Source organism: Budorcas taxicolor, chromosome 23 (genome assembly GCF_023091745.1).
Source record: "Budorcas taxicolor isolate Tak-1 chromosome 23, Takin1.1, whole genome shotgun sequence".
In the NCBI taxonomy this organism is placed as follows: Eukaryota; Metazoa; Chordata; class Mammalia; order Artiodactyla; family Bovidae; genus Budorcas; species Budorcas taxicolor.
In genome coordinates, this window is record NC_068932.1 from 14,056,782 (window position 1) to 14,078,786 (window position 22,005).

The 22,005-nt window shown below is 38.4% G+C and overlaps 1 protein-coding gene across 1 annotated transcript in view; it reads left to right on the forward strand.

Moving 5' to 3' along the window:
• KIF11 (kinesin family member 11) overlaps window positions 1–9,221 on the forward strand; it is a 40,179-nt gene extending 30,958 nt beyond the window's left edge. The window contains exons 18-22 of the mRNA XM_052661216.1: window positions 1,912–2,191; window positions 4,415–4,637; window positions 5,962–6,110; window positions 6,952–7,068; window positions 9,090–9,221. Coding sequence (XP_052517176.1) covers window positions 1,912–2,191; window positions 4,415–4,637; window positions 5,962–6,110; window positions 6,952–7,068; window positions 9,090–9,221 — 901 coding nt within the window. The remainder of the gene's footprint in view (window positions 1–1,911; window positions 2,192–4,414; window positions 4,638–5,961; window positions 6,111–6,951; window positions 7,069–9,089) is intronic.
• Window positions 9,222–22,005: the final 12,784 nt, after the last annotated feature.

Genomic DNA, 22,005 nt, shown 5'->3' on the forward strand with positions numbered 1-22,005 from the left:
TCTCCATCTCTTTACTTTTGAAGTAAGTCTTTATATTTAAAGTGGCTTCCTTATAGACAGCATATAATTGGGTCTTGCTTAAATCTAACGATGTATGGCTTTTATCTGGAGTGATTAGGCCATTCTCATTTAAATATTGGTATGGTTGGATTAAAACCTACCATTTTGTCATTTTCTATTGGTTGCATCATTTGTGCTTTGTTTTCATTTTTCCTTTCCTAATTTAAGTCAAGCATCTTTATGTTTTCATTTTATCTTCCATTGACTTGTCATTTATGCTTTTAAAATTACTTTTTAAAACTGGTTTTCCTAAGATTAATAATATATATATTGTAAAATAATTTTAATCCACCTCCAAATAGTTTGCTGTTTCATGTATAATGAAAAGCCTTAACAGTATATTCCCAGTTCCTCCTTCCTATTTCATATGCATTGTTTTCATGTATTTTACTTACACATATGCTATATTTACCCAGTACCTTGTTCCTCTGCTTTATCTGTTTTCTTTCTTAATATGGCTTCTAGAAATTTTTAAATTGTGTATATGACTCATATTTCTATTGAATGATGCAGCTCTAGAATTCTGGATGTCACCTTTCCTACTACTAACTCCTGTCATGAGTTTTTCAGTTCTGTTGTTGGTCCTATTCATTATATCATGTTCCATTCTGATTTCCATTTTCTAGATTCTGAATCTAGGAATCATTTCCCCACTTTTTATTTCTAGGGGGTTGTGATTCCTTGAGGGGATGGATTTGTGTCAATAACCTGCAAGCTTACCACATAATTCTCTTTTCCTTTTTCAATTATTTCCACTTTATCTGTAGCTGAACTTTGGTTTTGGGCACATTTGCTTCCCCACTTGATTTGCTCACATGGTGTACCATCTAGTGGTGAAAGTGAAGTCACTCAGTCGTGTCTGACCCTTAGTGACCCCATGGACTGCAGCCTACCAGGCTCCTCCATCCATGGGATTTTCTAGGCAAGAGTACTGAAGTGGGTTGCCAAAGGGTAACCTTCATTCCCCAAAGTTTAATTCTGCTCCTATGATATGACTTTGAATGCTATTGATATTATAGGGAACTTTAAGAGAGAAGGATGCCATTGATGAATTTTAAATATATTTTTTTATATTAGTTTGTATCAGCATTATGTTACATTGCACTGTATGTGCTATATGTCTTAATTTGTCACACCTCAATATTCTTGTCTTTTAATTATTAGAAAGTTTTATAATTGACTTTGTTCTATATTTGTGTCATAGTCAAGGCAAAACTGCTTAAGAACAGAATGACTTAACTGATTGTGGACAGTTTAGGGACTGTAAACTAGAGGCTACAGGCAATAGGAGATGTTCTTAAGTAACACAGGCAATAGGAGATGTTCTTAAGTAACGTGATTCAGTTGTTGTTTAGTTGCTAAAGTTGTGTCCAGCCTTTTTGCAACCCCTGGGACTACAGCCCGCCAGGCTTCTCTGTCTATGGGGTTTTCCAGGTAAGAATACTGGAGTGCGTTGCCATTTTCTTCTCTAGGGGATCCTCCAACCCAGGGACTGAACCCTCATCTCCTGCACTACAGGTGGATTCTTTACCACTGAGCAACCTGGAAGGAGAAAAACACTTAGGCAGAGTTCGTTTTAACAACCATGTAGTTAATACTCTAAGAGGTGTGAAGTAAAGTGTCACATCTGGAAAAGGGCTGAAAAAAGTTTTATAAGAAAAGAAATATTTTCAAAAGTCATTTAGTCACAGATGTGATATCAGTCTGCTGTGAAAAGACAAGAACATGAACTCTAGAATAAGACTATTTAGGTTTGAATATTCCATTTTTGAGCTGTGTGATCTTGGGCAAGTTATGTATCCTTTGAGTCTTAGTTTTTCATTTTAACAGTGTTATTCTCTTTTCCTATAGGAAATCTAAAGATATAATTAGCAAAACAACTTCTCACAGTGAAAAATTTTGTGCTGATTTTGATGATTTGTCAGAGGAACTCAGACATTTTAACCAAGAAGGTACAAAATTGGTTGAAGAGTCTAAGAAACACTGTGATAAACTCAGTAGCAACCTTGAAATAATTTCTAAAGAGACCGAACGGAGATGTGAGGCTCTGAACACGAGCACACTTTGTTTTTCTGAACAGTGGGCATCTTGGTTAAGTAAAAGGCAAGAGGAACTTCAGAATTTATTGAAGGTAATTACTTTGTAACTGGAACCTCCCTTGGGGAGAACAGTGATAATCAGAAAAGTTTATATTCTTGGCTACAAATTGGCTTCAAAACACATGCTAAAGTATAATGGATAACTTAAAATCGTAAGGATAACAGTTGGTATGCTTATACATGATCTTGTTTCACATACACGTTTCCTAGATCTCCAGGTGATTTAACATTTGTCTGATCTGTCCTATATTATCTTTGGTTTTTGATTTGTTAGTTACTTTGGTTTAGAGATGCTGTCTTTTGGTATACAATACTTTTCACTTATAAATGATTTTTACTTTTGTCCAGGTACATTCAAACCTGTTATTGCTTTAAGTATTTAGGATATTGTTCTGGTTACTCAGAAGATATCTGATAGGTTTGTGGGTTTGCTTGAACTTAACACTTGCATGAACCCTTTGTGCCTTGGTTTTTCTTCTGTGCAATGAAAGGATTTTACTACTATTCTTAGAAATTAGGTAAAAGAACTTAAGTGTTTTAAGCCATATAGCCTATTTTCACAAAAAGGAACCATGACTAGCAGAAAAATAGGTAATTTCAGGTTTGGAGCAGGAAATACACCAGATGAGCTTATAGATCTTGTCATACCAGAAAGTAAAGATGCTGTTAAAGATTAATGGAATTGTCTCAAAAAGACTTAGGTGCCAACCTGAGACACTCCCTTATTGAGAGGTGGTACAATTTGAGCATCATGAGCAATAATTGCTACAGTGGATTAAGATATATCAGATATGTTAAAATTGATAAATTCATAAAAACTTCATTAGTCTCCTTTGGATCGTGCTAGGGAAGCAGTAAATTATTTTAAGAAGTGGTAAATCAAGGGAAACAATTGAAAGGTCATCTGTCTTTCCTGAAAGAACTCTGTCTTGGTTTAGCAGGGTAATGGATGACAAAAATTGTTTCAAAGAAGAATTCCAGCTAGTAAAAGGCAGAAGAAATGATAGGATATCACCATCTTGCAAAACCCCTAGTGAAATAATCCTTGTGGACATTAGTGACTGCATACACCATCTGAGCAAAAGCTGATGAGAGATCTTTATAACTAAGAAGGTGACCATACTCAAACACACTGGTTGATTTTTTCCATGCAGCTTGTGAAATTTTAGTTTCCCAACCAGGGATTGAACCTCGGCCCTTGGCAGTGAAAGCACAGCATCCTAACCACTGGACGACCAGGGAATTCCCCACACCAATTAATCTTAACATGAGAGACACACCAGGCATTATGTACTTTCAGTACCTCCTATGAAATATTCTTGCCAAAAAGTTAAAACCTGGTCTAGATCAAGCCTTTAGATCTAACTAATTTGTAGAAGATACAGAGGACAAATGAACATGTGAAAATAACAGAGGTGCAATTGAACATATCTAATAATTGAGATATTCAGTAGAGCAAAAATACCTGGTTTCTTCAATGAAATTTTCTTTCAAAGCAGAAAGTATGGATAACCTATATCAAAAGAGAGTTCAGACCTAGAGGGCCTTAAGCCCTGGTTTGCCTAGGATAGCCCTTGATATATTTATTGCACTGGGGTAATGATCATTAATGGCCCTTTTTACTCTTAGAATATCTCAGTTTTGATGAGAAATTATATAATCACTTACTTAAGACATATCAACCAAATCTAATGATGAATTCTGATTCAAACAAGTCTGAAAAACATGAGAGAACTCGTGAAATTTAAACAGAGACTAGACATTTGATGCAAAGAAAGGAATGCTAAATTTTTTAGACGTGCATTCAGTTCAGTTGCTCAGTCGTGTCCAACTGTCTGCGACCCCATAGACCGCAGCTCGCCAGGCTTCCCTGTCCATCACCAACTCCTGAAGTATACCAAAACTCATGTCCCTTGAGTCAGTGATGCCATTTAGATGTGGGAGTGGTCTTAAAAAGTTCCTAACTCTTGGAGAAGTACATGATGTAAAAGGATAAAATGATATAGAAATTGCTTCAGAACTGTCTATAGAGAGCAGGAGTAACTGGCCAGTCTTACTTGACCTATATCCCATGTAGTAATAAATGGTGAGGCCGGGTAGTGAATATAAAGGGGCTATTAGTATTACTGTTTAGACTTTTATGTGTGTTTCTAAAACCTTTGTTATGGAAAAGTTCAAGGTGAGAAGTTAAAATGTTGTATAAAGCACTGGCAACTTTGATCTTAGTAATAAAATCTCATTTGCATCATTTACAGGTTGTAAACCAAGGCTGTGAGACTTCAAGTTTAGAGATTACTGAACAATTAAGTGGGCATAAAGCAGCTAATGAGAACCAGCAAAACTTTTTTCTCAGTCAGATAACTACTGATGAAGAAGAACTAGTGACACGAAGTCAAGAACTTAATAAAACCGTAAGAATAGGTTTGACTAAGCTTAATTGCTTTCTACAACAGGATCTGAAACTGGATATCCCAACAGGTACTTTTAAAGGGAAATTGAATTTAAAAATTTTTGAAGTTGAATTCAGCTATATACAGTGCTAAGTTGTTCCTAGAAACTAGGTCCTGCCATTCCCTGACACAGATTTACCATCTCACTCTGATTAATTCAAATATGGAAAAACTGGAATCCTAAAGTAGGTTTAATCAAGCATTAGATGATATACATGGCATATACTCCCAGGAACTTGGGCAACCATAATTCAGTAAAAGTTTACAAACATTCAGGCAACTGGCTTTATTAAGAGAGCACATTTTAGAAATGTGTTAAAGAGAGCACGAAAAGAAAGCCTACCATCTATCTAGCGGTTTATAAAAGGACATTTTAATACCAAAAATGGAAGAATGTAATTAAGTAAATTGAGTTTAATGCAAGGTTTACCACACTGTGCATTTTCTATGTGTGCCTCTCCTTTAGACTGGCATTCAGGAATAACCGTTTTGGGAGGTCAGAGCTGTATAAACTATAACGTATTCAGGGAGGCCTTCATGAAAGAAGGTGTAACAAACCGTTTAACACAGGATGAGTAATTGAGTTATTCATTAGGTTGGGGTAGTGGTGACCCTCTGTAAATTTACTAAAAATCATTGAGTGTATTTTGTGGTACGTAAATTATACTTTAAAGCAGTTTTTTTTTTTAAGCAGTTATAAAAGGAGATGGCACTAAAGGATGCCAGTTAATTTTTTTTCCCCAAGACTCTTGATATTTATTATCCATTTTTCAATGAAATCAGAAATATAAATGTTAAGTGAAAAGGCCAGTGCCCATGTAAATTATGAGAACATGAATTAGTATAAAGAAATGTTAACTGGTTAATATTTACTTTCCATCAAATTTACAGTAAAATGATTATTTCTATCTAACTGATCATGCTGAGAAAATTGTGTCTTGTTCCAATAATGTTGCCATCATTTTCAGAACACTCTGAATCCTCTTAGACCCTACAATACATCTTCTGTAGGTGGAAAATTTCATGTTTTGGCATAGGTTGGATCTTGCAATTGGTTGTAAATTTAGGAAATATTTAAAGCAACATATGCCTGACAGATAACAAAATTGATTCTCATATGTGGCAGTGGTTATATTTTTGGAAGACAAAGACTTACTGGGAAGTATAAATTTTAGCATTAAAATAAATGCTGGGAGAGAAGTTCAAGAGGGAGGGGACATATGTATAACTATGACTGATTCATGTTGATGTATGGCAGAAACCATCACAATATTATAAAACAATTATTTTTCAATTAAAAAGACCTTACTCATAAGCCACATTTCTATATTTACCACTTTTGTCCACTAAAGGTACGACCCCACAGAGGAAAAATTATGTATACCCATCAACACTGGTGAGAACCCAGCCACGTGAACAGCTCCTTGATCAGTTGAAAATGAAACAGCCTGAGCTGTTAACAACGCTAAACTGTTCAGAAAACAACAAAGAGACTAGTCAGGTAAAATTTATTTTAGGCATCATAATTTTAGAATTCTCCCGTGAGCTTTTTTTAAGTCACCTTTATCTGTCTGTTGTATTACTTATTTTGGCTGTGCTAGGTCTTCGTTGCCGCATGAGGGCTCTCTCTAGCTGTGACAGTCAGAGGCTACTCTCTCGTTGTGGGGGCGTCCCTTGTCGCAGAGCCAGGCTCTAGGTGTATGGTCTTCAAGAGTTGGTGCACGTAGGATCTTCCTGAACCAGGGGTCCACCCGATGTCCCTGCATTACAAGGCGGACTCCTAGCCACTGGACCACCAGGGAAGCCCTAGACAGTGTTTATGTTGTATTTATTATGTGCTCGACATTGTTCTGAGCATTTTACACATATATTTACTTAGTTAATTCTCTCAGTAACTCCATACGGTGAATGCTAGTACTATCCCCAGTTTAACAGGTGAGGAAACTAAGAATTACCTTGTCCCAAATACAAGGATGGAGCTGGAAGCAGAATGTAGAGAATCTCCACAACTTGTGCATTTAATTATAGTAATTATAGAAAAGTTGAGAAATTGGAAAGTAACGAAGAAAGTAAAAAGTAAACTATAATCTCTTTATTCTGAGATTATCACACTTAACACTTTATTATAGGTACTTTTCTATGTGAAAACATAACAGGAATTATTTTTATTACTTTGTAGACTTTCTGCTAATTTTGTTGAGGTTTAACTTTTAAGTAATCGACATTGTGTTATTTTTCAAAGAAAACTGTCTTGTGTGAAGATTTTTTTTTAACCCCACCCCTACCATGTGAAGATTTTTAAGCCCTGGGAATTTATCAATTCATCTAGCTTCTTATTTTAGGACTTGGATGAAGAAAATGCGGTTCTGGTGCTCACTGTTGAAGAACCTCTAACTCAGGAACCATCTGTAGATACTAGTTTGGATTGTTCATCAAGTGGTGGGGTTCCATTTTTCCAGGTACCTGATTGTATCTTGTTAATTAACCCTTCCACATCTAACGTAAATCTGTCATTTGCTATTCAGTATAAAGGCATTGCTCTTGATGGATGGAACAGGAAAAGTATCTTAGTCATTCCTTTAGGATGGCTTGTTAACTTTTCTGGTTTAAAGAATTTACACAAGTATGATAATTGATTAGGGTTTTTTTGGTAGGATAAATGCAAAATTTGACTTATTCCCATCCTTGGCTGGTAATCTTCTGTTGTTATTCTTACCCCTTTCCTACTTCCTCCATACTCAGAATGATACTAAAAGCAGTCATTTCTTTCTTCCCTCCACCTTTGACATGGATGTCCTGGAGCCTATCTCTGCCCACAGTCAGACTTTGAAGGCTAAGATGTTTGAAATGAGACTGAATGCCTCTCTGGTCTAATGACTGAGTCTCCTGCCTGAGGCTTTTCTCCTATGAACTATTCCCCGAGGCAGCCTGCACTTCTCACCTGCCTTGACCTTGAGCATTTACATCCTGTGCCCTCGACTTCCCCCTTTTCACAGCTTCTGGGAGTAGGACACTCTGAACTGTCTAATCTTGCCCTCTCATTTAAAGGCATGAGCCGAGACAGTCTGTGAAGTAATAATTTCCTTGCATAGGATGTTAATGTCTACATTTTATGTCATAGTTGAAGTGTTGCTTCTGATGTGTCTATGCTTCCACCATGATCTAAAGATTCTCCATTCCTATTAAGCTATTAAATTAAGCTATTAGGTTCCTATTAACCTATTAATCTGAGCTATTCTAGCTCAGATTCTATTAAATTCCCCTCTCTCTGCATCAAGGCAATTTTATCCTTCAAATCTTCCTACCTTTTGCTTTCTTCTTTACTATTAAAAAACTCTAGATATATTTCTGTTTTTCAACCCTCTCTTCTATCTTATAAAATTGAGAAAAGAGGGAAAGTTAAGAGAACTTTAGTGGCTGGTTAATCCCTATGTGAAAACTCTTTCATTAGTACAGCATATGAGGTTCTGAAGGCTAGGCTGAGTGGTTCTCTTATGGCAAGGAAGTTCCTACAGTGCCAGAAAAGACTTGGGATTGGATTTTAGACCTTTAGCTAAAGTCCAGAAATTATTTTTCTCTCTGATATCTATCTGATTTGGGGAAGTTCTCTAGGTTAGAAACTGTAAAGCTGCTTTACAACTTGTCTAAGAATTGATGAGTGGGTCTGTAAGAAAAGTCATCAGTTCCCTAAAGCTCTCTAAGGGCAAGTACAAGGATTCCAATGAAGTATTCCCAAATGAGAAACATGAAATAACTTTTTTAAAAGATAAAATATAGGTTAAATAAAAAGTATCTTGAGATAGCCTATAGATCTATGCTTAAAATAGAATTACCTCTTTTTTGGGGGCAGAGAGGGCTGCGTCTTGCAGCCCTTGGGATCTTAGTTCCCTGACCAGGCACTGAACCCTGGCCCTTGCAGTGAAAGCACAGAGTCCTAACCCCTGGACTGCCAGGGAACTCCCAGAATTGCCACTTCTGTACAGTAGCCCATCTTTGTTTCCCTAGAGCAAGATTGCTAGCAGCAGCACTACTGACATTTTGAGCTGGCTAATTCTTTGTTGTGGTGACCTGTCCTGTGTATTATGTGGTATTCATTAGCAGCTTCCCTGGCTTCTATCCACTGAAAGTAGTACCCCTCTAGCTTTAACAACCAAAAATGTCCTCAGACGTAAGCAAATGTCCTGAGAGGCAAAAATCTCCCTGTTGATAGCCATGGCCCTACAGTAAAATCTGTAATTATTTTTTTCAAAAACCATACAGGAAATTAAATTTCTTTCTCAAACACCTCCCCCCACTTGGTGATAGAAGGCATTCATTTCTACTTTCCAGGCAAAGTGTTGCCTCAAATTTGTGCTGAGTATTTCTAAAGTTTTCCACACCTAATTTCTTCCCTATAACCCAGAGAATTTTGAAAATAGAATATGATTAATATGTGTCACGTTACTTTATATTGACTTAATTTTCTCCCTTAAATCCACAGCATAAAAAATCACATGGAAAAGACAAAGAAAACAGAGGCGCTAATCCATTGGAGAAGTCTAAAGTAGAAGAAATCATTGAGCAGTCTGTTACGAAGAGCAGATTACCTCTACGAGCCCAGAACAACGTTTAGTTAACTTGAGGATTGGTAATTTTACTTTTTAAGGAAAATGAAAAATAAAACCTGTAACCCCAGAATTTGAGCCTTGTGTGTAGATTAAAAATGAGTAGAAAATATCAAGGCAGTGCTGTAAATGCAGTTGGACTCACTGTCTACCTATTTTTCTGTCATTGCTGTAGTTCCCTCTGTGTTAAGTTGGATTTCATTTGGGATTTGCATGGAGCAAATATGTATTTCTAGCTTTTGATATAAAATAGCTCTTTCAGAACAAATAAAAAATGTTTTCTTGTATATTACTAAATAGCAGATAGATAGACGCTGCAGTGTTCTTTTAGGCTTGAACTTATATAGGTAAATATCACCAGCACTTGGTCTTAGGAAGGCCATATCCTTTCTTTTCTTGCTATGATTGAATTATGTGTATCTTTCCTTGCCTCCTTCCCTAGAATTTTTTATTCTGCCTTCTCAGCTCACTTTCTCCCTTTTTGTCACCAAACCATTTGTAGAGCTAGAAAATGGTATCTATCCATTATTATGAGATAGCCAGAGTTTTATGTAGAAATCTTTGACACTTCTCTATGGTTATCTCTAAAATCACTGTCAACAGTAAACATAACCCTGGAAATATCCCGTCAATATTTTTGTTTCCCCCTAGATGTGAAAAAGCATTTCATTCCTTTATGAGGCCTAACATATTAGCCCCTACAGAGTTCACAAAAAGCCATTCTCCCAGACTATAGATTGCTATTATGGGAGAAAAACCCTGAGTTCTGATTAATGGCTGTGTGACCCCGTTTTAAGGCCTATGTCTTATGCAAAAGGTCACACTGATTTAAGGGCTTTTTGAAGCTATTGGTTATGAGTGTAATTTATATTCTTTTGTTTACTTGGTGAAACTTTTTGTTGTTCTTTGTATATAATAAAATATGTGTGTATATATTTTTCTCTACTGAAATCTTAACCCTTAATTGAAGGTCCCTGATATTTTTTTGATCTAGCAGCCAAATTTCTGGAAGTTGGGATGTTTCAGCATGAAGAACCAGAGCACTTAGAATATATGCAAAGAATAAATTTGTGCCCACATCAAGTTAAGTGTAGAAATTCAGAGTTTGATTTTGATAACTAAGTAAAACCAAGCCCTGTTGGAGAATTAGAAAACGTGCTACTTCAAGGAACTCAGTTTGCCTTGCAGAGTATTAATTATCTTAATAAAAATGATCCTATAATTTCTCTGCAAAATCAGATGTCAATACAAGCTATGAATAATAAAAATAAGCTACCCTTGGTAAATCCATGATTAATAAATTTGATCTCTACATTAACTTGCTTGTCTCATTATTTCTTATTTTGCAGTGGGTATGTTTACAGAGTTAAACAAGTTGTATTAAAATCCCTAAAATAAACTTCCGCCCAGGTACCAGCAAGGAAGAAAGGCCTTGGTAAACATCCCAGCTTTCATTCACACTCCACGGGGCTACACCTTAGTGTGAGATGAGTGAGAAACAGGTTGGCCCTCACAGGGCCTGAAGTCCAGCTTTAAGCCATCTCATTCCCAAACTGTTTTAAGGTTATCTACGAATGCTAATGCAGCTGGTTGAACAGCCTGCTGCTGCTGCGGCTGCTGCTAAGTCACTTTAGTCGTGTCTGACTCTATGCGACCCCATAGACGGCAGCCCACCAGGCTCCGCCGTCCCTGGGATTCTCCAGGCAAGAACACTAGTAGGTTGCCATTTCCTTCTCCAGTGCATGAAAGTGAAAAGTGAAAGGGAAGTCGCCAAAATAAATCAGGATAATTTTAACATCTAGAGCCTTAAATTAACTTGGTACATTTTAATATACATTGTGAAGCACTCAAAAAGTAACCCCCAGCAAAAATAGAGTAGGTAGCTTCAAGGACCCATCATTCCTCCTCAGAGATGAAAACATTCAGAAATAACTTTGTCATAACTTGGAAAAATAGAAGTTTATAGAACCAAGCAAATGTTGCATCAGGAACAAAGTAACCTAAATGTTAGGAAAGCCTTTTGGTGTTTTACTTGCCCTTGCTCCATCCCCCTTCCCAGCACAGGCAGAAGCCCATGGTTCTCAGAGTGGGACCTTGTTCCCTGGTCCTGAAGAAGCTTAGGCAGTTTTAATCTCAAAAAGTTGTTGAAACCTTTTTAGGCCAACATGAAGGACTGAAGCAAGGCTTTTTTTTCAGCTAACTCTGAACTCAGGTTGAAAAATGGTAGGCGTTTCTCAAAAATATTGTAAGCAAATGACCTGCTGCCACGTTTGGCAAAAGATTACAGTTGAGGTAAAAAAAGGTGTGCCCAAAGCCTGAGAGGAAATAATGGGAGAGAATTTCCGAGGGAAATCAGGCTATTCAAAAACAGCAGTATACTAGGGAACTGAGAAAGCCATCTATGTTTAGGGCAAGTTGCATGCTTAGAGAAGACCTGAGAAGACCTAAGTGTTCACTGCTGGCTGAACTCTGGGCTCAGCGTAAGTAGGAAGTGAAGGCTAAGCAGATTTTAAAATGACCTAGCTAAGCACTAAAGGAGTGCTCCAATATAGCCACTCTACAAAGACCGGGAGGAGGTTTTTTCCCCTTTGGTTTTCTTTTAATTCTTGTCTTATATATATTTTTGCCATAGCCATCCAAGGAAATCTGTCAATACTAGGTGAATATAAGCAAAAAAGTCTTCAAAGAAAAGTCAAGTGAGACTTTACAAAAAAAGTTGAGAAAAGTCACTAAACTGCTACAGCCCACAGCAAGGAACAAAGACAAACTATGAGGCATGAAGAATCTGATTGCCAAACTTGCCATAATATTCAAATGTTCAGTTTTCAACAAAAAACGGAATTTTGCAAAGTATGGCCCATTCGCAGAAGAAATTAACAGACTTGCTGAGGGAACATAAATTTTAGACTTTCAATCAACTGTCTCAAATATGCTCACAGAGCTAAAGGAATCCAGTAAGTTGTCTCAACAAATAGAGAATATCAGTGAAGAAACTGTAAAAAGGAACCATACAAATCTGGAGCTGAAAAGTAACTGAAGTGAAAAAAATCACAAGAGGCTTCCAATAGTATATATGAACAGGCAATTGAAAGCCAGTGAACTTGGAGCTAAATCAGTTGAAACTGTCCAGTTGGAGAATCAGGAGGGAAAAAGAATGAAGGACAAATAGAATTTAAGAGACCTGTAGAGCATAATGAAACAACATTTGCAAAAAGTACCAGAAGGATAGAGAAAGAAAGGAGCAGAAAGAATACTTGAAGAAATAATGGCTGAAAACTTCTCAGATTTGCTAAAACACTCAAAGCTGCATATCCAAGATACTCAACAAGTCCAAACAGTATAAACTCAGGAGATCCACAAGACACATAACTGTTAAAACTGAAGACAGAATCTTGAAAGCAGCAAAAGTGTAGTCTTCAGGAAAATGCAAATTAAAACCACAGTTAGATATCGCTTCACATCCACAAGAATAGCTGTAGTAAAAACAAAATAACAAAAACAACAAAAATAACTTCCCTGTTGGTCCAGTGGCTAAGACTCTGCACTTTCACTGCAGGGGGCCCCAGGTCTGATCCCTGGTTGGGGAACCCAAGATACTGCCTGATGCACAGTGCGGCCCAAAACAAAAAATAAGTGCTGGTGAAGATAGTGAGTGGAAACCCTCATATACTGCTTGTGGGGATGAAAAATGTCAGCCACTGTTTAAAAAGTGCTTGGTGGTTCCTAAACAAGATAAACGTAGAATTACCATTTGACCCAGCAAATCTACCCCTAGATAGCTATCCAAGAGAAGAGAAAAATTTATCCACACACATCTGTACACAGATGTTCATGTTAGCACTGCTGCTGCTGCTGCTGCTAAGTCACTTCAGTCGTGTCCTACCCTATGCGACCCCACAGATGGCAGCCCACCAGGCTCCCCCCTCCCTGGGATTCTCAAGGCAAGAACACTGGAGTGGGTTGCCATTTCCTTCAATGCATGAAACTGAAAAGTGAAAATGCTATAAACAATACAACATAAAATGGATAAAATACATATAATGGATTATTAGCCATAAAAATAATGAAGTGCTGATACCCGCTACTGTGTGGATAAACCTTGAAAAAAATGCTAAGTGAAAGAAGTCAGATGCCAAAATTCATATATTGTATGTTTACATTTGTATGAAATATCCAGGATAGGTAAATTCATAGAAGCAGATTGGTGGATGCCAAGGTGGTTTTGAGTTGGGAGAAAGGGAGTGATTGCTTAATGAGTGTGGACTTTTATGATGTTGGAAATGTGTTGGAACCAGGTAGATGTGGTGGTTGTACAACACTGTGAATATACTAAGTGCCATGGAATTATTTTTTTTTAACTAAAAGTTTTGAGGTATAATTGGCACATATTAGTTTAATTGTACAACAATTTGATATTTGTATACATTGTAAAATCACCACAATAATTCTCACAATTATTCATTTTATGTGATTTTGACCTAAAAGTAAAAGCCATTCAAAATATAAAGTGAGTCCTATCATCTATTAAAGAAGAAGTACTTGAATCATAAAGGCATTAATATTATAGGTAGAACTGATTTGAGGTATAATTGGCACATATTAGTTTAATTGTACAACAATTTGAAATTTGTATACATTGTACACCACAATAATTCTCATAATTATTCATTTTATGTGATTTTGACCTAAAAATAAAAGCCTTTCAAAATATAAATTGAGTCCTATCATCTATTAAAGAAGAAGTACTTGAATCATAAAGGGATTAACATTGTAGGTAGAACTGATTAGCAGATAGTCAAATGTTCTTAAAGAAACATGACAATTTAAACATATGTTGTATACATTGTGTGCCCATAAAACACAGCTGTTTACGCTCCTTTAAAAATAAATGGGCTTCCCTGGTGACTCAAACGGTAAAGAATCTGCCTGCAATTCAGGAGACCCAGGTTTGATCCTTGAGTCGGGAAGATCCCCTGGAAAAAGGAATGGCAACCCACTCCAGTGTTCTCACTTGGAGAATTCCATGGACAGAGGAGCCTAGTGGGCTACAGTCCATGGGGTTACAAAGAGTTGGACACAACTGAAAGAGTTGGCCGTGACGTAGCAACTAACACTTTCACTTTCAAAAAATAATCCAGAACACAAAGAGTAAAAGTGAAAGTCACTCAGTCGAGTCTGACTCTTCGCGAGTCTATACAGCCCATGGAATTCTCCAGGCCAGAATACCCAGGTCTCCCGCATTGCAGGTGGATTCTTTACCAGCTGAGCTGTAAGGAAAGCCCAAGAATACTGGAGTGGGTAGCACAGCCCTTATCCAGGGGATCCTCCTGACCAAGGAATCGAACTGGGGTCTCTTGCATTGCAGGCAGATTCTTTATCAACTGAGCTATGAGGGAAGCCCAATATACAAAGAGACCAAACATCAACAGGAAAGACAACAGAAACCAATTACAGAAACTAAAGCGAATGGAGTTGCCAAACAAGATAATTTAAAAATTAAACATTTAAAGAATTTATACACAATGAAATATTTTGGATGAAAATTATTTTACAAAGAATCAATAGAAATTCTAGAACTGAAAAAATATAATAAATTATGAACACAGGGAATGGGTTTAGTTGTGAACAGACCTCGTTAAGAGAGTTTTTAAAAGTAGATGATAGGGACTTCCCTGATGGTCCAGTGGCTGGGACTTGGTGCTCCCAGTGCAGGTGGTCCGGGTTTGATCCCCGGTCAGGGAATTAGGTCCAATATGTTGGAGGAGGCAATGGCAACCCACTCCAGTACTCTTGCCTGGAAAATCCCATGGACGGAGGAGCCTGGTAGGCTGCAGTCCATGGGGTCGTGACGAGTCGGACATGGCTGAGCGACTTCACTTTCACTTTCACTTTTCACTTTCATGCACTGGAGAAGGAAGTGGAAACCCACTCTAGTGTTCTTGCCTGGAGAATCCCAGGGACAGTGGAGCCTGGTGGGCTTCCGTCTCTGGGGTCGCACAGAGTCGGACACGACTGACGCGACTTAGCAGCAGCCGCAGCAGCATGCTGCAGCTAAGACCCAGTGCAGCCAAATAAATACATACTTTAAAAAAAGTGGACGATAGGTTGGAAGAGAATCATTACACTGAAGCATAGCAAGACAAAAGGATAAGAAACATGAAAGAAACAGGACATGGTGAAGAGATTAAACATGTATATAATTAGTGCCTCACAAGGAAGAAGAGAGAACGGAGAACGGGACTGAAGCTTTATAATCCTGAACAGGACAAATGCAAAATCACACCTAGGTACACCACAGGCAAACTGCTAAAGGATAAATGAAATAAGGAAGTAAAGACAATAGAGATAATTAAACTGCTGAAACAGAATAACTGACTGCCACCACAGTGAAAATACTTTTTAGGAATGATGGTGCATTAAAGCCACTTTATGTGTCTAAGAAATGATAATTGATTTCTGTCATCACCAATCTGCCGCTAAAGGAAACACTAAAGGGCGTTCTTTAGGCAAAAAGAAAACGGTGTCAAATGGCCTCTCAGAGATGTAGGAAAGCATCAAGAACAATAAAAAATATAAATGCATCAGAAAGGTAAATCATCACTGTAAAACAGTAACTGTTTCATGAGTCTAAAATATATATGGAATTAAAACCCTCAAGAATAACACATAAGATGGAAGAAAGTTAGGAGGAATTAAACAGTCAAAGATTCTTTGATTATCAGGGAGGTAGTAAAGATTCTAATATTAGACTTCGATAAGTCAAGTCTAAGGAAAACATTAAATTTGAATATACTCTATCATTTGATAAATTTTTCTTTGTAAATGTCAGTAGGGCCAAGTTGATTGATAGGGTTGCGGGTCTCCCATAACATTACTCATCTGCGTAGTTCTGTTAATTAAAATGTTAAAGTCTCAGAAATTCTCTGGTGGTCCAGTGGTTAAGATTCTGTGCTTTCACTGCTAAGAGCCCAGATTTGATACCTGGTCAGAGAACTAAGATTCCACAAGTACTTAATGCAGCAACCCCCCACCCCTCGCAAAAAACAAAACAAAACAAAAAAACTGTTGAACTCTCTAACTGTAAATTTTAAAATTTCTCCTTTCAGTTCTTTCTTTCTACTTCTAGCAGTTGCGCTATGAAAGTGAAAGTTGCTCAGCTGTGTCCGACTCTTTGTGACCCCATGTACTATACAGTCCATGGAATTCTCCAGGCCAGAATACTGGAGTAGCCTTTCCCTTCTCCAGGGGATATTCCCAACCCAGGGATCGAATCCAGGTCTCCCACATTGTAGGTGGATTCTTTACCAGCTGAGCCACTTGTGCTGTGAAGTACATATATATTTAGAATTGTTACACTTCTTGATGAATCAACACCTTTATCAGTATTGTCCCTTTTTATTCTTGGTGACATTCCTTAAAGTGAAAGAGTTAGTCCCTTCAGTCATGTCTGACTCTTTGCGACCCTACGGGCTGTAGCCCATGGCTCCTCTGCCCATGGGATTCTCCAGGCAAGAATACTGGAGTGGGTTACCATGCCTCCCTCCAGGGGCTCTCCCCAACTCAGGGATCGAACCCACGTCTGTTATGTCTCCTACATCACCACCTGGAAAGCCCAGTGGGGTAGGCAGTCATTCCCTTCTCCAGGGGATCTTCTGACACAGAGATCGAACCCAGGTCTCTGGAATTGCAGGCAGATTCTTTACTATCTGAGCCATCAAGGAAGCCCATTCCTTATTCTATATTAATGAAGATACTCTAGCTTTATTTCCTTTGTAAAAGATTAATTAATTTAAAAATTGAGTTATAGTTGATTTATAACTCCAGCTTTCTCTTTCTTAGTGTTTGTAGACTTTTTGATGATGGCCATTCTGTTCAGTGTGAGGTGATACTTCACTGTAATTTTGATTTGCATTTCTTTAATAATTATGTTTTCTTTTTTTTCTACCTCCTTTAGAAATGTTTTTATGAGTCCATTTTATCTCCATTAAAACTTTTGTTTAGTTTTTTCCAAAGGCTTACTATATATATATATAGAACTAATAATAATTTGCCCTCAAAAAAATTATACTGAATCACATATAGCTTGAGAACCTAACAACAGCACACTTCTAATTATTCTCTCTCATCTTTTCTGTGTTTTTCATTTTACTCTTATATTTGCAATAAAACCACAATCCATTGTTACTATATTTCATCTTGAAAGATAATTATCTTTGGAGAGATTAAAAATAAGAGAAAGAATGTCTTTCTATTTTCATTTTAACCATTTCCAGAGATCTTATTTTTTGTAGATCTGTCTTTATGTATGATACCATATTCTCTAATATACTCTTGTTGAAGAGCTTCCTTTAATATTTCTTACAGTATAGGACTGCTGGTAATGAATTCTGTCACTTTTGTTTTCTAAAATATTCTGTCTTCATTTTGGAAAGATATTTCATCGTGTGTGTAATTCTGGGCTGGCAGTTACTTTCTTTCAGCACATTAAAGATGTCACTGCATGTCCTCTGGTTTGCAGTTTCTATTAAGAAGCCTAATGTGCAATTCTTATCTTTGTTCTTCTGCATTTAATATCTTCTTTCTCTGGCTGCCTTTAAAGTTTTCTCTTTAACTTTGGTTTTCGGTGGTTGGATTAGGGTGGGAGCTAGGTTGCTAGAGAGCTTTTCTCAATGTTCTTTCTCCACCCTCAGCTATCAGCCTTCCCTGTGTGCCTGAACCGGTGAAGGCTTTCTGAGCACTTCTGCCATGGGAAGGTGCTACTCTCTTTTCTCATTCTTGGGTCTCGCTGGCCTGAAGCTGGGGGTTGGGAAGGGTTTTCTGCTGTCCAGGTCCAGCCTTCATCCTAGCAGGCCCTGTGTCCTGGGTCTTGGGGGAGTTGGGCTTTCTCAGTGATCCTGTCCCTCTCTGGGGTAGCCAAATTCTGCTGGGAACTTTGGCAGGTTCTTTGCCGAAGAGTTTCCTGCCCTTCCTCTATGAGGAAACATTTTTTTTTAAACCTTGATCACTAGGCTTTCCATGTGGCCCTAATGGTAAAGAACCCGCCTGCCAATGCAGGAGCTAGCAGTAAATTCCTGGATTCGGAAGATCCCTGGATGGCAACTCACTCCAGTATCCTTGCCTGGAGAATGCCATGGAGAGCAGAGCCTGGAAGACTACAGTCCATAGGGTTGCAAAGAGTGGGACACGACTGAAGCGACTTAGCATCCATGCCCAGCAGTCTTCACATGTATCTCTAGGAGCCACAAGTATCGCTGCCTTTCTCCCTGTGGCTTTGGTCTGTAAGAAAGAAGTCTCTGGGCAGAGCTTCATGCCTGTTTTTGTAGTAGTGGCTGCTTCCTTTTCCAAGCCTGCATGACAAATAGAGGCTTCTTCTGATCTCCTCCCTGGGTTTCTGTTTTTCTTGAGCACCTATAAAGTCTGTGAAGAGCCTGGTAGTGGGTGCAAATTCCCATTGTGTCTCCAGCTCCCAGGGGTTCTATAACTTTCATACTAGCTTACATTAAACTTTTGTCAATTTGTTAAATGTTTTAGCTGAATTCTTCTTACTTGCTTGCATGATATCTGGTGTCTCCTTCTCCCAGGTCAGCTATCTCTTCCCTGTCTCTCAATAGGAAGTCCTTTTTCCTCAAAGTGCTTGGCTGGCCTGAGACCTCAGCTCTCTGACTGGTGCAGAAAAGTTATGATTGTGTTTGTCTAGATTTTTTCTTGTTAGAGTGACAACAATGGTCTTTATAACTTTCTGCATCCTAGGTGGGAGCAAAATCAATATAGTCTCCTGTTAACAGCTTCTAACTTGTTAGATAAATAGTGGGACTAATTTCAAGAGAGATTGCCTTTTCAAATGTGTGCCTGCTTTGTTCCCATTTGACTCTTCTTATTTATTATTTCTTCTGGATCCTTACCAGCCAAATCTTTCTCAGTCTTTATGACAGCCTCCCATGCCTTCAAAGATACATCCCCCTGTGTGTTTGAAAAAGCATACAAGAATTAGATCCTATTAAGTTTAATCTAATCTCCATGTCGAAAAGCTTTTATTTTGAAGGAAACTGAAAACCTTGCTGCTGTACCTTGGGTGGTAAATTATCTGCAGGAGCAAGTGGCTTTCATTCAATAGAAGCTTCAGTAGCACATTTCACTTGGTACTTTTTCCCCTAAAGAGGAAGAGAAAGAAGAGAAACTGATAAAAACTATTTCATAGATATTCTATTAAAAATATTATTTTAAATGGCTGTTATTTTCTCACTGAATTATAGATCATGTGGTTGGATAACTCAGAATTAGAAGAATTAACCAGTTAGCACCATGCTCAAAATAAATTTGATTTCTACACTACCAGTTAGAAGAGCACCAATTAGAAGAACAAGAACAGGGACTTCCCTGGTGGTCCAGTGGTTAAGAATCTGCTTTGCGATTCAGGAGATGTGGGTTTGATCCTTGGCAAGGGAGCTAAGATCTCACATGTTGTGTGGTGCCATCAAAAAATGAAAAAAAAGAATAGCAAAAACAAAATCAAGCTAAACATTTAAAATCACTCTGGTTTTTCTTTTTATCAAAGGGAATAGACCATGAATTAATGAAACTAGTAAGCTTTTCTTAAAGTTTCTATAAAGAAAAATAATGTGCCTGTTTTCTATCCTTTGTATGAAAAAGTATCTTTGATTATTTAAAACAAAATATTGGATAATTAAAATGTAATCAAAACACTTTAAATATATGGAGTTTGAAGTTAAGTGAAAGTCACTTAGTCATGTCCAGCTCTTTGCAACCCCATGGACTGTAGCTTGCCAGGCTCCTCTGTCCACAGATTTCCCCAGGCAAGAATACTGGAGTGGGTTGCATTCCTCTCTTCAGGGGATCTTTCTGACCCAGGAATCAAACCCAAGTCTCCCACACTGCAAGCAAATTCTTTACCATCTGAGCCACCAGGAAAGCCCATTATTTCAAAGCCCAGGGTTTGAAATAATCTAGTGCAATTATTGCCATTTTTAAAATAAAAGGTAGTAAGAGTAGAAATCAAATTTGAGCTAACTGGTTAATAATTTTGTATGTACTAAATCTATGTATGTACTTATGTATTGAGCATAATAGACAATATATACTTTCTTATACATTTAGATTTAATGAAATAACTTGCCCTTCTTTTTTCCTTTGAGGAGACTTCCTGTTTTTCACTTTAATGTTCCAGATCACTCAGGAATGGTTGCACACCCAGGGAATAAAGTAATAGTTACGGACTTGTTTAAAAACAGTACTTGCACCTGCTACAGTTGCTTAACCAATAGAGCCACAGAAAGATCTTGTCTAAGAATCATTTCTGAGATTAAATCCTTGCTTTGCTCTTCATTAGCTCTGTGCCTTTAGACAAGTTGTTTGATTTCTCTGGGCCTAATACTTCATCCATAACATGGAGTTGTTACCTATCTGCTGGACTATCAAAAGGTAGCAAAGTTTCTTGGGTTTCCAGCCTTAGAGGGATAATAAGGTGGAAAATAATGAGCCTAGGGTCATTTTTTTTAATGTTTCCTTTTTTTGTCCATGCTGGGTCTTCGTTGCTGAGCAGGCTTTCCTCTAGTTGCGGTGCTTCTCATTGAGGTGGCTTCTCTTGTGGAGCACAGGTTCTAGGGCACTCGGCCTTCAGCAGCCATGGCATCCAGGCTCTAGAGGACAGGCTCAGCAGTTGTGGTGCATGGGCTTAGTTCCTTCGCAGCTTGGGCTATCTTCCCAGATCAGGGATTGAACTCGTGTTTCCTGCATTGGCAGGGGATTCTCATCCACTGAGCCACCAAGGAAGCCCCAGTCTATAGTCATTTGGGGGCTGGTTTTCCATCAGCTTCAAGGCTGGACCTCCACGTGGGACAACCTCCTGCTCTACTTCCACAGTGAGTGCTCTCGAAGACCACGAATGAGGAGGATCTCACAAACTCTGCTCGGTGCCACGAGCCACCACGCTTAGGAGATGCTGCTTTTCATCCTGACCTACAGCTGCTGCAGCATCGCTACTGCCCTTGTGACTGCTGCTCTTGTCCGTATTCCTTGTCTTCATCCCCTCTAAATATTCTGGACTATCCAGACGGTCACCTCCTTACTGAGAGAGAAAGAATAGGTTTGTTCTCCCTCAGTTCAATTCAGTCACTCAGTCGTGTCCGACTCTTCACGACCCCATGAACCACAGCACGCCAGGCCTCCCTGTCCATCACAAACTCCCGGAGTCCACCCAAACCCATGTCTATCGAGTCGGTGATGCCATCCAACCATCTCATCCTCTGTCGTCCCCTTCTCCTCCTGCTCTCAATCTTTCCCAGCATCAGGGTCTTTTCCAATGAGTCAGCTCTTCGTATCAGGTGGCCAAAGTACTGGAGTTTCAGCTTCAACATCAGTCCTTCCAATGAACACCCAGGACTGATCTCCTTTAGGATGGACTGGTTGGATCTCCTTGCAGTCCAAGGGACTCTCAAGAGTCTTCTCCAACACCACAGTTCAAAAGCATCAATTATTTGGTGCTCAGCTTTCTTTATAGACCAATTCTCACATCCATACATGACTATTGGGAAAACCATAGCCTTAACTAGACAGATCTTTGCTGACAAAGTAATGTCTCTGCTTTTTAATATGCTGTCTAGGTTGGTCATAACTTTCCTTCCAAAGAGTAAGCATCTTTTAATTTCATGGCTGCAATCACCATCTGCAGTGATTTGGGAGCCCCCCAAAATAAAGCCAGCCACTTTAAAGCAGTTTCCACTGCTTCCCCATCTGTTTGCCATGAAGTGATGGGACCGGATGCCATGATCTTCG